At 39.8% G+C, this 14854-nt stretch overlaps 1 protein-coding gene across 1 annotated transcript; it reads right to left on the reverse strand.

Moving 5' to 3' along the window:
* Positions 1–567: 567 nt before the first annotated feature.
* On the reverse strand, positions 568–13989 carry LOC128739608 (phosphoribosylformylglycinamidine synthase). Its single transcript, XM_053835104.1, has 2 exons — positions 11835–13989; positions 568–2604 (listed from the first exon to the last, which is right to left on the reverse strand). The coding sequence occupies exons 1-2, from the start codon at positions 13893–13895 to the stop codon at positions 628–630; spliced, it is 4038 nt and encodes a 1345-aa protein (XP_053691079.1). The 5' UTR covers positions 13896–13989; the 3' UTR covers positions 568–627.
* Between the last annotated feature and the right edge of the window lie 865 nt (positions 13990–14854).

A 14854-nucleotide genomic window follows, 5' to 3' on the forward strand; every position in this document is an offset into this window, starting at 1 on the left:
AATTGTAGAGCTGATTCTCGTGCAACAAGTACTTGATAAGCTACTATACAACAAAAATGTTATTTGGGATTTCAAAAAGATTAATTGAACGAGCACGTAAATTATCAAAACAAGAATGACAACTGACAAGTGGTCTTGACAACACTGCCGTATCACCGCACCGGCAACGCAAGTGGATCAAGGCATGCCGTGACCGTCGTGCGTTTATTCTTGCTTGTTCAAGCCCTGTTACTGATATTATGAAGATTTTTACCATTTGTTTCCAAAATCGACTCAATATCAATAAAAAAAATTTAGTAGCGATTTCAACAGCATTTTTCGCATTTGCTCGTTTTTGCACATGTGGCTGACTTTCTATGGCTAGAATACAACTCAATTAACCTTGATCAACGTTTTTGATCAAGGTCAAGCTCATACAAGAAACATGTTTCTAACTATATGGAATTTACTTTTGAGGACAATAAGGCTGTAACAATTAACAAAAGAGATCAGCAGGCAAAGGGACTCTTTTTCATTCGGACGAGTAATTTTCGATAAAACACCTGATAGATTAAAATGTATCAAATTTATTTATTATATATTTCACTTAGAAATAAGGAACCCTTAAAAGAACGCGGTAATACACCTTTACTCAGAGTTACACCACTTATACGCTTCGACGAACATCGAGTGCCACGGTGAGATCTGCGGTTGGAATCCACTGGAAACGTAAGGCCACTGCCACATTTTCGTGCACCGTTCCGGATGTGGCATCATCGCCAGATGTCGCCCATCGGGCGAGCATATACCGGCAATACCTTCAACGCTACCGTTCGGATTCATCGGATACACCTCCGTAGGCTTTCCGCTGTCGTCCACATAGTGCACGGCGATGCAATTATTGCTCTTCAACTGGCTCAGAACGGTCGGTGATTTAAACGAAAATTGGCCTTCGCCATGGGCGACCCAACAACCGAGCACACTGCCGGTTAGTTTGTTCAACATTATGGAATTGCTGGGGGCAATTTTCAGGGTGGTCCATCGGCATTCATAACGTTCGGATTTGTTGTGCAGCAAAGCAACATCCGGAATGTCAACGGAGTGTGTCGTCAAATCTGCACCAACCCAGCCAATCAAACTCATCAATTGGCAACCATTGCAGATACCCAGCGAAAAGCTATCTTTTCTTGCTCGGAAATGCTTGAACTGAGGCGCAAGGATTTCGCTGAACAAAACACACGCGGCCCAACCTTTAGCGGAGCCAAGCGTATCTGCGTAGCTGAATCCTCCGGGGAATATAACTCCTCGATAATTATCTAGAGCGGTTTTTCTACTCAATAAATCACTCATGGTGATATCGTACACGTCGAAGTTAGCCTCGTATAATGATGCGCGCATTTCGCGGTCTCCATTGGTTCCTTCCTCACGAATGACGGCTACCCGTGGTTTGGCTCCAATCAGCTTAGCAGCGTAAACCAAGTCGGGGTTGAACGAGCAAGAATAAGTTGGGCCACATCGGAAGTCCAAGCTGGCATATTCCTGAATTGCACATTGTTCATTCATCTGGAGCTTTTCTAACTCGAAACTTGTTCGCTCCCATTGTTTGAACAAGCTCAGCACACTCGTTTTCAGTAGCTGTTGACCTCGCATCACCACCGAGACTGAGCCGTCGTCGTGAATGTCCGTTTTGTAGGCTTGGCCTAATACGAAACAAGGGACGCCAGCGGAATGATACGCATCGCTTACCTCTGCAACCAGGTCGGATTTCACCTCGACAATCCAACCGCACTCTTCGGCGAACAGAATGTGCATCGCTGCTTGGCCGGCATTCGGGCCGAATTGTTTGCCACATTTGCTGAAGACTTCAGTCAGATCAAGCTTGATGCCGGCCAAACCGGCAAATGCCATCTCCAGGGCGCACGTTAACAGACCTCCTTCGCTTACGTCGTGACCGGATAGCAGCTTTCCGTTCTTCAGCAGTGATTGGGTTACGGTGAAAGCTTGCACTAAAACGTCAGTTTTATCCAAATCCGGAGTTTCCATTCCGAGTTGACCGAAACACTGCGCCAGCACTGATCCACCGAGTCGGAATTTATTCTCAATGTTGATGAATAGTAAGGTTGTTTCCGTTGCCAACCCTGCTGCTTTCAAATCCGGTGTAACCTTAACCCTCACATCGGGGCAGGGCGCATAAGTAGAGATGACAAGAGTTCCCGGACTCTTGACGGTTTCATTCCGCACCCGTGCGGCCATCGAGAGCGAATCCTTGCCACCGTCGATCGCAATGTTCAGTTCCCGCATCACGGCACACATCGCCTTGCAAGCGTCCACCAGTTTGGCACCTTCGCCTTCCAGCTTCGCTGCCCACATCCAATTGCCGGAGCACTTAACGTCGGCCAGTGTGCTGATACCGGCAAACACCAGATTCGAAACGGCTTCCGCTACCGACATCCGTGCACCGGCCAGATTGTTCACCAGCCCCTTGATGGGTTGCGTTCCGATCGAGCTGGCGATACCCTCCAGGCCGAACGGCGATACCGCCGTTATGGCACAATCCGCCAGTGGTGTGTGCAGCGGACCGACGCATTGTTGTTGTGCTACCAGACCGGTTACGCAGCGGTCCACCTGTTGGGAGGGAAGAGAGAAACAAAATAGAAGTTAAAATCCGATTTCCAGTTTTCCTAAAAAAGATTTTAAATAACTTTTGACCAGTAAGACAGTTTGAAATGAAATTCAGCAGTTATATTCGTAGCGTTAAAATCTATCGTTTTGGACTGAAAATTATCAAGTAATCGTAGGTTGGTGTAATTACTTTATTCATCGCTAAAATTTCGATTAGCATTTAGATTTTAAATTTGAATTTGAATTCGGGTTTGAACTTGGACGTGTCTATTTAAAATTGAACTGAAAATTGGCCTTCAAGCAGGACCCGAATTGGAAGTAAATTAGACTTGAAATTGAACTTTCAGTCAACCAAAAAATTGGAATTAAATTAGCCTAGATGTTGAACTCACAACGGGTTTGAAATTAAAGTTGAAAATTAGAATTGAATTCGACTTGAAATTATACCTGATATCTTATATATAAAAATGGATTTGTGTCTGTCTATCGGGATGTTTCCTATAGAATCAAAAATTTGCATGTAGAGGTTTTTTTGGGCCAGGAAAGGTTTTAATTATGGTTAGAGACCCCTCCCCCCACTAAGAGGGGGGGGGGCTCCCATACAAATGAAACACAAATTTCTGCATAACTCGAGAACTAATCAAGCAAATAGTGTTCTGTTTTGGCATGTGGGTGTTTTTGGTGACAAGAATTTATTCTATGGTACATTGAGACCCCTCCCCTCTTTATAAGGGGAATTATGACTCCTCTCCACTTTAAGAGGGTGGGCTTCCATACAAATGAAATGTAAATTTCCTCTTATCTCGAGAACTAATCTAGCAAATGGAACCAAATTTGGCAAATGGGAGTTTTAGATGGCAGAAATTTTTTCTATAGTGAATTACGATCCCTCCCCCTTTTAAGAGAGGGGGCTTCCATACCACTACGGACCAGAAATTAAAAAAATTTTGAAAAATTTAAAAAAAGTTTTTTTCTCCAAAAGTTGCAGAGCATACTAAAATAAGCAACTTTGCTGAATAAAGTAACTATCTATCTCTTACCGGTTGCGAAATAAAATGATGTGTTAAAAAGAGCACTTAAAAATCAATTGCACTCAATAACTTTGCACACGGTTATTTTATTGCTTTCAAATGTCCAACAAGGTTATTCAGTATATTGAAATACATATTTGCTGTGAAGACTGTTTGACGCTAGGACGCATATTTATTAAGTTATAAAATGTATGAAAAAATCCGCACTATTCCCAGGTATTCCCAGGTATTCTCTGAAATACACATTTGGGCAGATAGCTTTAATAATTCCCTGCAAATTAGTATGCAAACTAATACTAATACAGATACTTGCAGATGGCTAAGATATTCGGAATTTTCATCACACGATTTTAAACCTAAAATCAGTTATATCTTATTAATGTATGCATATAAAGAAAAACAGTCTTCAGCAAAAATATTTCTCTTTTATGTGCAAAATATTTTCTAGTACATCACATTGAGCTGTCTGTTGAAATAAACATGTTACAAGAAGAAATATGATTTGAGGGGTCGTTTATAAACAAAGGTCTATTGCTGAAAATGGGTAAAAGGTAGAAGTTTCACACCTTCAGAAAAATTACTTGAAATTGGTTTATCTTTAATATTTTGAAACCAAAACGGTGAAAAAAAGTTTACTCAAAAAGTTATTACTTAAATTGTAGTTCAAGTAACACTTAAATATTGCACGACACTTTATATCGGAGTTGAAATTGGAATTAAATTCGACTTTGAATGGGCTTTAAAATGGGCCATCAAATTGAATATCAAAGTGCACTTAAAATAGAGCTGAAATACCGCTTCAAATTAGTGTTTTGATATTGGACTTCAAAGCGGGATGGAAATTGGCATTAAACCAGACATAAAAACGGGATTTGAAATTAGTCGAATGTTCGAATCTTGGCTGGGCGCGGTGTAGGATTCAGTAGGATCGTTGCACCAGCCGGGCCCCGTAATTGTCCTAATAGTCGACTGCGAAGTCTCTCGTTAGAAAAGGAAATTGTCTTAAAAACGGTTTAAGCCCAAGGCTTTGCTTTTTGGGACTTGAAGTCGCTGGTAAAAATTGAAATTTAATTAGAGGTTTTCTAAAAGGACATTAAAATTGGACCTCAATAGGAATTCGAAATCCCCTTAAAATTAGATTTCAAATAGGATTTTAAATTAGACTCAAGCACTTGAACTTGGACTTAAAATCGGAGGTGAAAATAAAACTAAATTAAACTTGGAATTGGACTTAAAATGAGATATTAAATTGAACAGAACGGATTGGACTTGAAATCGGAGGTGAAAATGGAACTAAATTGGACTTAAAAAGAGGCATTAAATTGAACACACCAGACTAGATCGAAGATCAAGTTGGAATTAAATTAAACTCGGATCGGACATCAAATTGGATTTAAACTCGGAAATATCCCATTGGGACATTAAATTGGATATGAAATCGGATTGAAACGAATATTGAAATTGAACTTTAAATTTCGGCGAAATCGGTGGTAAATTGAAAGTAAATTAGACTAGAAATTCGCTCTAAAATGAGTCATTGAAATCGGACCTCAATTAGAATTAAAATTGCCCTTTGAAATTAGACTTCAAATCAAATCAAATTGGACTTAAAATCACACATCAAATTTCACTTGAAATGGGACCTAAAATCGGAGGTGAAATTGGAATTAAGTTAGAATGCACTTCAATTGGACTTCAAATATCACTAAAAGGTAGCCTTCAAGTTGGACTTAAAATTGGGCATTAAATTGCCATTTGAAATGGGGCTTCAAATCGGAGGTGAAAATGGAACTAAATTGGACTTAAAACGAGGTATTAAATTGTACACACCAAATGTAACTTAAGATCGGAGATGAAGTTGGAATTAAATTAAACTCGAATTGAACCTCAAATTGGATTTAAACTCGGAAATGGGACATCAAATTGGATATGAAATCGGCCTCAAAACGGATTTTGAAATTGAACTTTAAATTTGATTTGAAATTAGATTTCAACTTGGACTTCAATAGGACTTTAAATTGCGCTTGAAATCGGTGGTAATTCGAAATTAAATTAGAATAGAAATTCGCTCTAAAATGGGACATTGAAATTGGACCTCAATTAGAATTAAAATAGCCCTTTTAAATTAGACTTCCAATCAAATTGGACTTAAAATCGCACATCAAATTTCACTTGAAATGGGACCTGAAATCGGAGGTGAAATAGGAACTAACTTAGACTTGAGATTGGACTTAAAATCGATGTTGAAATTAAAATGATTTTAGATTAAAAATTCGCTTCAAAAAGGAGATATTGAAATTGGACTTCAAATTGCATTTGGAACTAGAAGTTGAATTTGTCCTTAAAATTGGACATTAAATTGCATTGCACTTGAAATTGGATCTGAAATCGGAGCTGAAATTGGAACTAAAAAGCAAAACATTGGGCTTAAACCGAGGGGCAAGACACTGATGAAAATATATTACCCTTCCCTATGGAAATATTTTTTCAACCTTAATATATTTACCGTTCCCGCCATAATATAACCTACAGCTTTAATAGGGCCTAATATATTAATATATGATAATATTACGAAATGTCTTACCACTCGGCTTAAACGTCCTTTCTAAAACTTGACCCTTCTTTATCGACAGACTACAAAGCAGGCTATTAGAGTACAGGACAGTTACGAGCTTATGATTGGACATAAAAATGAACGGGAATGTAAACTTCAAATCGGTCTTTAAAATTGACTTAAATTGGACTTAAAATGAAAGTTTAATTTGGACTTCCGGCTGAATCTATTCTTACGCAAAGCCGGAACATCACATTGTGGCGCCCTTGGCGAAGACCCGATTTAGGACTCCTTCGTTTCTTCCTTCTAAGTTTATCATTTTTGATAAGATTTCAACCCACCAACCAGATTCTGACCCTCCACTAAATTCTGAACCACATTTTTTATCACAATATGTTCCAAATTTTGCAACAAATTTTGGAACACATTTGGACTAGATCTGGTCCATAGATTTTGGTCCACACTTTTGATCAGATTTTGGGCCAGATTTTAGGCCTGGAGCACGTTTTGTGCCGCAGTTTTTTGATCAGTTTTTAATCCGCCAACGAAATTTTGGATTAGGTTTCGAACTAGATTCCGAACCTGAACTATGTTTTGGACCTGGGCTAGATTGCGAACTGCATTTTTTTATCAACTTATCAACTTTTATCAACTTGGACCAAATTTTGAACGACATTTTTGATCAGATTTTTGACCAGGTTTTGAATCAAACGTTGGATAAGATTTTGGACCCTGATTCAAGACCGAGTCTGAACCACATTCTGATTTTAAATAAGGTTTTGGACCACGTTTTATCACGTTTTGGACCTCAATTATCGATCAGATTTTGGATCCGATTCTGACCTGAACAAGATCTTAGAGCTGCATCAGACCTTGATCAGATTTTGGACCACACTTTTATCAGATTTGGGCTTGAAGTTTGGACCACATTTTTTATCAGATTTTAGACCAGATTTTGCATCAAATTTGGGTCCATATTCTAGAACTGTACAGGAATATAACCCACATTTTAAACCACCAACCTTAGTTTGGGTCAGGTTTTGAGCCAGATTATGGACATGGACCGTATTTTGGATCTGGACTAGATTGTGGATCTCGTTTTTTATCAAGGGTTTGTAACAAATTAAGTCACATTTTGGACCACATTTTTATCACATTTGGACCAGGTTGTGGATAATAATTTCGACCACATTTTCGGTCAGATATGGAACTAGATTTGAAACCACATACAGGACCAAAATCAGATTTGAGCCTGGACCAGATTCTGAACATTTCTATGACTTCGAATCATCGAATCGGCCAGATTCTCAAACCAGATTTTAAACCACTTTTTTATCAGATTTTTCAAGCCAGCAACAAGATTTTGGACCAGATTTTAAACCAAAACCTCCACCATATTTTGGACCTAGACTATATCGTGGACCATATTTTTTATCAAATATTTTTTCAGGTTGCGGGACAGACTTGGACCAGTTTGAGGACCATGTTTTGGGCCATATTTTTTGTCAGGTTTTGGGTCAGATTCTACAAACTTAAATTTCATTACCGAACAGCGTAATTTTTTGACGAAATAAGAACTGCTGAACGCTCGTTACAAATTTAGGTGTTACCAAACGTTACAGAAGATCCGAAAACATTGATATCTATCATCGAATTTTTTACTGAACGATCAGCAGTTTTAATTTTGTCAAAAAATTACGGTGTTCGGTAAAATGTTTTAGTGTAGACCTGGTTCCAGATGATCGTAACGTGACATTCTGGAGGCCTTGGCGAAGACCCGATTCGCCACGCTCCCCTCGTTTGTTGTATCAATGTTCCTTCAAAGTTCATTATTTAGTTCATTAATTGCACTGTCATACTTGATTCGTACACCTCCTTATGTTCAGTACTTCGCTACGCTTGAAAGTGCCTTATGAGGTTCAGACCGTTTTTGGCTCCCCCTAGATCTAGCGCTCTCGGCGGGAGCCAGTCTGGCCAACTACATATTACGGCGCTGTTTTTACGTAAATAATTTTCTTATCGCTTATAATTCAATATCAGGCTATTGAATTAACAACTTCGGTTGTACTTTGAGAAATTGATTTGTTACACATTGAATTTATTATAAAAGTTGGGGCACGTGCCCCAGCCTGGGCCCACCAGCAGTGATGCCAGGTTTTGCTGAAGAAAAATCCGTAGTTTTACCATCTGTGTTTTAATCACAGAGGAAAGGGTTACAAATTATAAAACTCAATTAAATTTTAAATCAAACTTTTGATTTAAATGGAAGTTTGACCGACATTTGTTCTTCATAAAAAGCGTTTCTCAGTTTTGCTAACAAGTGACATTCTTTATCGCATAGATTTTCTTGATTGCATTTGAAACAAATTAATACTTTTTTGAATCGAATCAGTTCATGATACATTTCATATTGCCTCTATATTAACGAGTGGCAACTAAAATTTTGGAATTTTTTCCTCAAGCTGTCAAAAAAAGACAAAGATACATGAAGAAGATCTGATTTATCGAAATTAAAGATGCATTATCATTGACGTTTGACATCGGAACAGGAGCGTTGTACGGCCGTTATGTCAACTTTACGAATGCATCTCTTGATTCTACCAATCAACTGTTTGCAATTCGTGGCTCTCCAGTTATTTTTGTACACCAAGGAACTCAAAATTCCGAAGAAATCCTCGATTGGTCGCACTGAGACAGATTTTACGGGTCGTGGTCTTCGGGTAAAAATGGGATCGAATGGGTATTCAGGAACGATTGTGCTTTTTTGGCGTAATGCTCTATCCGGCCAAAACACGTATTGTCCATCTGCATGATGTTTTTGTAGAAACAGGGTCAAAATTTTCTTCAAACATTCGTCTGGTGCATCTTAATTGATAGCCAAACTAGATGGCTTGTTGTTGAAGAAACGAGAAAGTCGCTCTGCGTCTATAATTTTGGTTGGTCTTCCACTACCTTGCTTGCGAATAGTTGTTGGACATCTTAGGATATCGTAAACAGTCGAAGCCGCAACATATTTGCTTTGTAAATGTTATACCGTATATTTTTGCCGAGATTTCTGTTGCATTTCGTAGAAATGTACAACGCACTCCCGAAATGCTTTTTGTTTCGACGCCATTTTTAGCAAAACTGGGCCAGCATAAACAAAACAGAAAATACTAACAAAAAGAGGAGAAAGAGGGCTGATACGTGCATACTCTCATTTCTCTTTGGGCCCGTTTGTTGTTGAGCATAAGGGCCGTTATTCAAGAACGCATAATCTTGACTTGCGTCATTCGCCTTTTGCCGTTATTTCTCCGAATTCTTTCATTTTTCGCCGTTGAGTTATTTTGTATTTTGTCTTTAATTTTTCGTTTTTTTTTTTTGTTTTGCTAAGTGTACTCCGTCAACGTTTCCGCCATTCCTGTCATCTTCTTGTCGATTTTTGTTTATTTTAATGTGATTATAGTCATTTTAACAGCTTGGGTCATTTGTGGTTTCTGTGGGACTGGAATTTGAATCCTAGTCCTCGGCGTGAGAAATGTGAATGCTAACCACTACTCCGTGTTGACCCCTCGTTTTTTTGTTGTCTTTTATTGTTTTCGGGTCGTTTGTTTTGTCGCTGTTTGTAACGTTTTTGCCGTCTTTTAACTGTATTTTTGTCGTCTTTCAACTTTTCGCCTACTGGTCTTCACTTCTTTGTCATATCTTTTCGCAGGCATTTCACTCGTCGCTTATTTACTGTCGTTTCATCGTTCTTTCATCATCTTTTCGTCACCTAGCATTGTCTGTTCGTCATATTATCGTTGCATTTTCGGAACCAACTATTCATCTTTTTGATATCTCTTTACTGCCTTTTCTCCGTATTCGTCATCTCATTGTCATTTCTTACATTTTTATTGTCTTTCCATGGTCTTTTCGCAAGCATTTCACTGCTTGTTCGTCGATTATTTGCCATTTTTTCATCGTATTTTCGTTTTATGAAATTTTGCCGCCTTTTCTACGTTTTCATTGTCATCTTTTTATTATCTTTCGTCCTGTTTGTTGCCAGGACAATAAAATTGTTGAACTTTTCTTGTCTTTTCGTTGTTCTTTCGACGTCTTTTTGATGACGTATATTCGCCATCTTTTCGTAGTTTTTTTGCATATTTTAACGCCTGTTTGACAGTTTTTAAATGTCTTTTTCTAATTTTTTGTCGTGTTTTTTGTTGCAGTTTTCTTGTCGTCTTTTTATCGTATTTTTGTCATCTTTTCATTATAGTTTCATTGTACTTCTATTCACATTTTCGTCGACATTCTGCTGTCTTTCGCCTTCTCTTCGTTGTCTTTTCTGTTTATTTAAGTCATCTTTTCATTTCTTTCTGAAGGATTGAATGTCCGAAAGTTTTTTTTTGTCGCGTAAAAAGAGTATATTGGACATTAATGCATATAGAACAATCTATTTGATTATAAAGAACAACCTCATTCGTTTGGCTTTGAAGTTCTATCGCACTACAGAAATCATACTATGGAACTGCTTAAATGTGGGAAAAGTAGCAATGAAAATATTTAGCCATTTTGCCGTACTCCAACCAGGAAAATATCAGTATTACTACAAATATCTGCCGTAAAAGCGAAAAATTCTAGTTTGTATTGACAGAATAACAGCAATAAAGCAAACCTTCAATTTTTAATACACTTCTCATTAAAGAAAAGTATTCTATTCGCGTCTTTCCCTCAGAAGGAATAAAGTTCTGCTTTTCGGGGTATTATTCATACTTTTTGTCACTAAATGAAACTTTCAATCTTTTCCGCAAAGTTTATGAAAATCCGTAGATTTGAGCACTTGATCCGTAGGTCCGTAGAAAATTCCTAAATCTGTAGAACTACGGATAAATCCGTAGATCTGGCATCACTGCCCAGCAGTGCTTTTAAATTAAAAGACCAATCTAAAAACAAATCAATGGTGACCTACAAGGCTACATTACCTTTCAAACAAGACTAATAGTCCATAAATCGGTTCGGCCATCTCTGAGAAACGTTCGACTAGTTGACAAAACTCTCTCTCAAAAACTTTGCAGTGGTAAAACCTTTCATTTGATACTAAACTTGTTGAAATCGGCTGGTTGGATTCGGAGGAATCGTGTCACGTGATTTTTTCATTTCTGCTCACAAACGACGAATGAATTGGTTAAGTCATCTTCGAGAAACAGACGACTAAATTTGAACATTGCTTAATTCGTCGAACCCTATTGATTGGTATAAATGACTCGGCCCTTCGGGCCTTGGAACAATTTTGTGTTTTTCGACCAATTCCTAAACCTTTGTTATAATGTGACGAAGATTTTTAGGTTAAACTATCCCTGTGTGCTATTTTAACAAGGATTGCTTTGTTAATTTTGTCTTAATCGGTTAAGATGGTTCAAAGTGATCGGTGATCGAAGCAAACTGAGAACAGAAGGGTGAATGGAGAAAAATATTTGTACGCTGATATTTTCTCGTTATTCGCTAAAGTATAAATTTAAAAAGTGTGAATTTTACAGTCTTTTGATGGGTGAAAATTATTACTTTCAAAAGTGTTGTGTTTTGGAGAACTAGGTAATGAGAGTATCAAAAGGAGGCTTCAAAATATTGCGAATATAAATGCCATAACAATGGACTAAGGTAATGAGAAACAATTTTAAAAAGCTTACCTTATTTGTCAAAAACCGCTTACTGCCGACGGTAACCGTAGACAGCACCCGGTTGAGTGCCTCCGTCAGCGAAAGCTTGCTGGTATCGAATTCCCGTAGCGTCATCGTTTTTCGCTGCAATCTGAACTCCTTTTGTGGCATTTTACCGAGCACATGATCCAAGTGCATATCGAATGGCAGCTCGCCCCATTCTTGGCGCTTAGACCGATCCCGGTAACGGCTGAAATCGCCAGCCGGTTCGTCCACCAGTGACACGTATCCATTCCCGGTAACGACACCGACGATACTAAGCGGGCACCGTTCACGTTCGCAGAGCTCTTCCAGCATGTCCTGCTGCTCCGGAATCACCAGAACGGCATTGTTCTCCTGATATTCGGCACCCCACAGTTCCATCACGTTGATGGTCGGATCGCCCAGTTGGAATTCTTTCGTAAAAATCACCGCCCCTGCAGAACCCGGCTCAACCAGCTCCTTCAGAACATTTCCATTGCCACCGGCACCTTGGTCGTGAATCGCCTGAATAGGATTCCAATCGCCCATTTCGACGCACGCTCGAACCACACGGTTCAGCTTATTTTCCATCTCCGCATCCCCACGCTGAACAGCATTGAAATCCAATTCATTATTGTTATCACCCTGAACATCAACCGAACTGGCAGCACCACCTCCCACGCCAATCCGATAGACCGGACCACCAAGCTTAGCCAACAGCATGCCGGGCTTTGGGTTCAGTTTAGCAGTCAGACCCGAATCTGCCGTCCCGATTCCGCCGCTGAACAAAATCGGTTTCACATATTCCAACCGCTCGCGGTCCTCCGTCACAGCTCCGAACGACATCGCAAAACCGGAAATAACCGGTTCCCCAAACTTATTACCATAATCGGAAGTTCCATTACTGGCTTCAATCAAAATCTTCAGCGGGCTGGCAAACGAAGGTGGATACTCAAGCTGCTGTTCGTACGGTAAATGATAGCCCGGAATGTTCAACATACCGACGCAGTAACCAACGGTTCCGGCAATCGGCAGACCTCCTCGGCCGATGCTCTGCACGTCCCGGATTCGACCACCCGTTCCGGTCGTGGCCCCACTGAACGGCGATAGCGCCGTCGGCATATTGTGCGTTTCAGCCGTAAAAATCAAATCCGAACACACTGTTTGCAATTTCAATGGCCCCGATACGTTGAATTGATCTGTTCGCAGGTCCTTATGTATGTAGCCTCTGATTGCACTGCTGTTATCGCTAAACTTCACCGTGTTATTTTCATTGGAATGGTTCTGAGTGTCAATGATCATCTCAATCAACGACTGACGCTCCTCCTTGCCGTCCAAGATCATTTTTCCCTTGAAAAACCAGTGCCGAGAATGTTCACTATTACACTGAGCACAATCGAACAGTTCCACATTGGTCGGGTTCCGTTTCAGCACGTTCTGAAACAGATTTGTGTAGTACTGCATGTCCCACTCGTCGAAGGCGAGACCAAGTTTTTCATTTACTTCCTTCAGGGCGGCCTTACCCTTTTCCAAAATGGGAACCACATACCACCGTTCGGTGGGTTGATTAAAGCTCTCATAAAAATCATTCTTCGGAATGTTTGCCTCTGTGTACTGACATTGCGTCATCCGATCGCACACCGCGTCGATCAGCAGCTCAAGCTCTGCTTTTGAGCATAAGCCCTTCTCCAGCGTAAGCAAATATCGGTGGGACACTTCGATTCGATCGATAAAAGTCAAGCCAACATTTTGGCAAATGCTGACACTGTTGGTTGAATCAGCTGTTGAAAAATTAAACCGCGGTCCGACTTCAAACAACTCCTGGTTTGCTTTCGCCTTCGATAAACGTGGCCCACTTGAAAGACGGTCTTTCGCTTCCTGTGGTCCCTTCAGTATCCACCGCAAGCGTTCCTCAACCTCCGCTGGGAACTGTTTATACTTCGTATTTTGCACGTGGTAGCATTTCTCCACCTGCAGATCCGACACGCTCGCGTTTACTTTACGGAAACTCTGCAACAATTGCTGCCGTTTTTGCTCCTCCAGTGGGCAGTAGTAGCGTATAATCACCATTTTCACTTAGCTAAACTTCTCTGCTGAACGATCCGAATGAAACTGATTAATCTAATTGATTAGCCCTACTATAATATTCAATCAAGAAAACACCATGCGTCTTATCGTCAACTCGATGCTGGAAATTGTTTACTTGTTTGTGTTAGCAACTATCACTCGATCGGTACTACAAGACTACAACAGACGGTAAGCAAAAATAACACTGCACTGTAAACTGATTGTCACAATCACGACAAACATATTCCGGTTGAGGCACTCGCGCATACTCTTTTAAATGTCCAATCGGTATCAGCGCGGCGTTCCAGCTTTTACCAACACTATAACCATCGGTCGAATCGTTCGTTTGTGTGGCTTTCTTACCTACACAAGGCGGGCTAGCAATTTATGCTCGCTATACCTCCCGTTCGCTGGAGGTAGACCGGTTATGTTTTAACATGCCACTAGCTTTACCTAGCACCCCAAGCACATTGCCAACGGCAAAGCAACGTTGTATTTAACAAGAAAGTACCTGAAACGAGCCGTACCTACAGGAGGACAGAATTTACTTACATTGTCGGCCAAAAGGAAAAAAACAAGTGATGATTTTTCGAAATAGGTAGCTGAATACATACATAGGTCTCAATGTTAGTATGGAACAACAAAAAACATAAATATGTTTGAATTGAAACTGGAGTTGGCCGGGCTCATACGATACTACACATATCTTAGGCGTTCAACAGGCGAAGTTATTAAGATACACGCGCCACGGAGGATGACCTGGACCTGGACTATACAATACAAAATTTGCGTCATAAAATAAAGTTCAAATTGTAAATATGAAACAGATACATCAAACAGCAAAAATTGAGCTCTCTTGCTTGACTATGGAAAAATTTGTTCTGTACATGAAAGTACATGTCTGGAAAGTACATCTTTAGACTAACTTTGGCTTCACTGGCGTGCCCAGGCATAAACAAAAG

The sequence above is a fragment of the Sabethes cyaneus genome, chromosome 3 (assembly GCF_943734655.1).
Source record: "Sabethes cyaneus chromosome 3, idSabCyanKW18_F2, whole genome shotgun sequence".
Taxonomy (NCBI): Eukaryota; Metazoa; Arthropoda; class Insecta; order Diptera; family Culicidae; genus Sabethes; species Sabethes cyaneus.

Excerpts from the sequence above, each read along its gene's own strand:
- LOC128739608 (XM_053835104.1), bottom strand. The coding sequence starts at position 13,895 with ATGGTGATTATACGCTACTACTGCCCACTGGAGGAGCAAAAACGGCAG. Across the intron at positions 2,605-11,834 it reads AGCGGTTTTTGACAAATAAG|GTGGACCGCTGCGTAACCGG; the intron begins GTAAGCTTTTTA and ends CCCTCCCAACAG.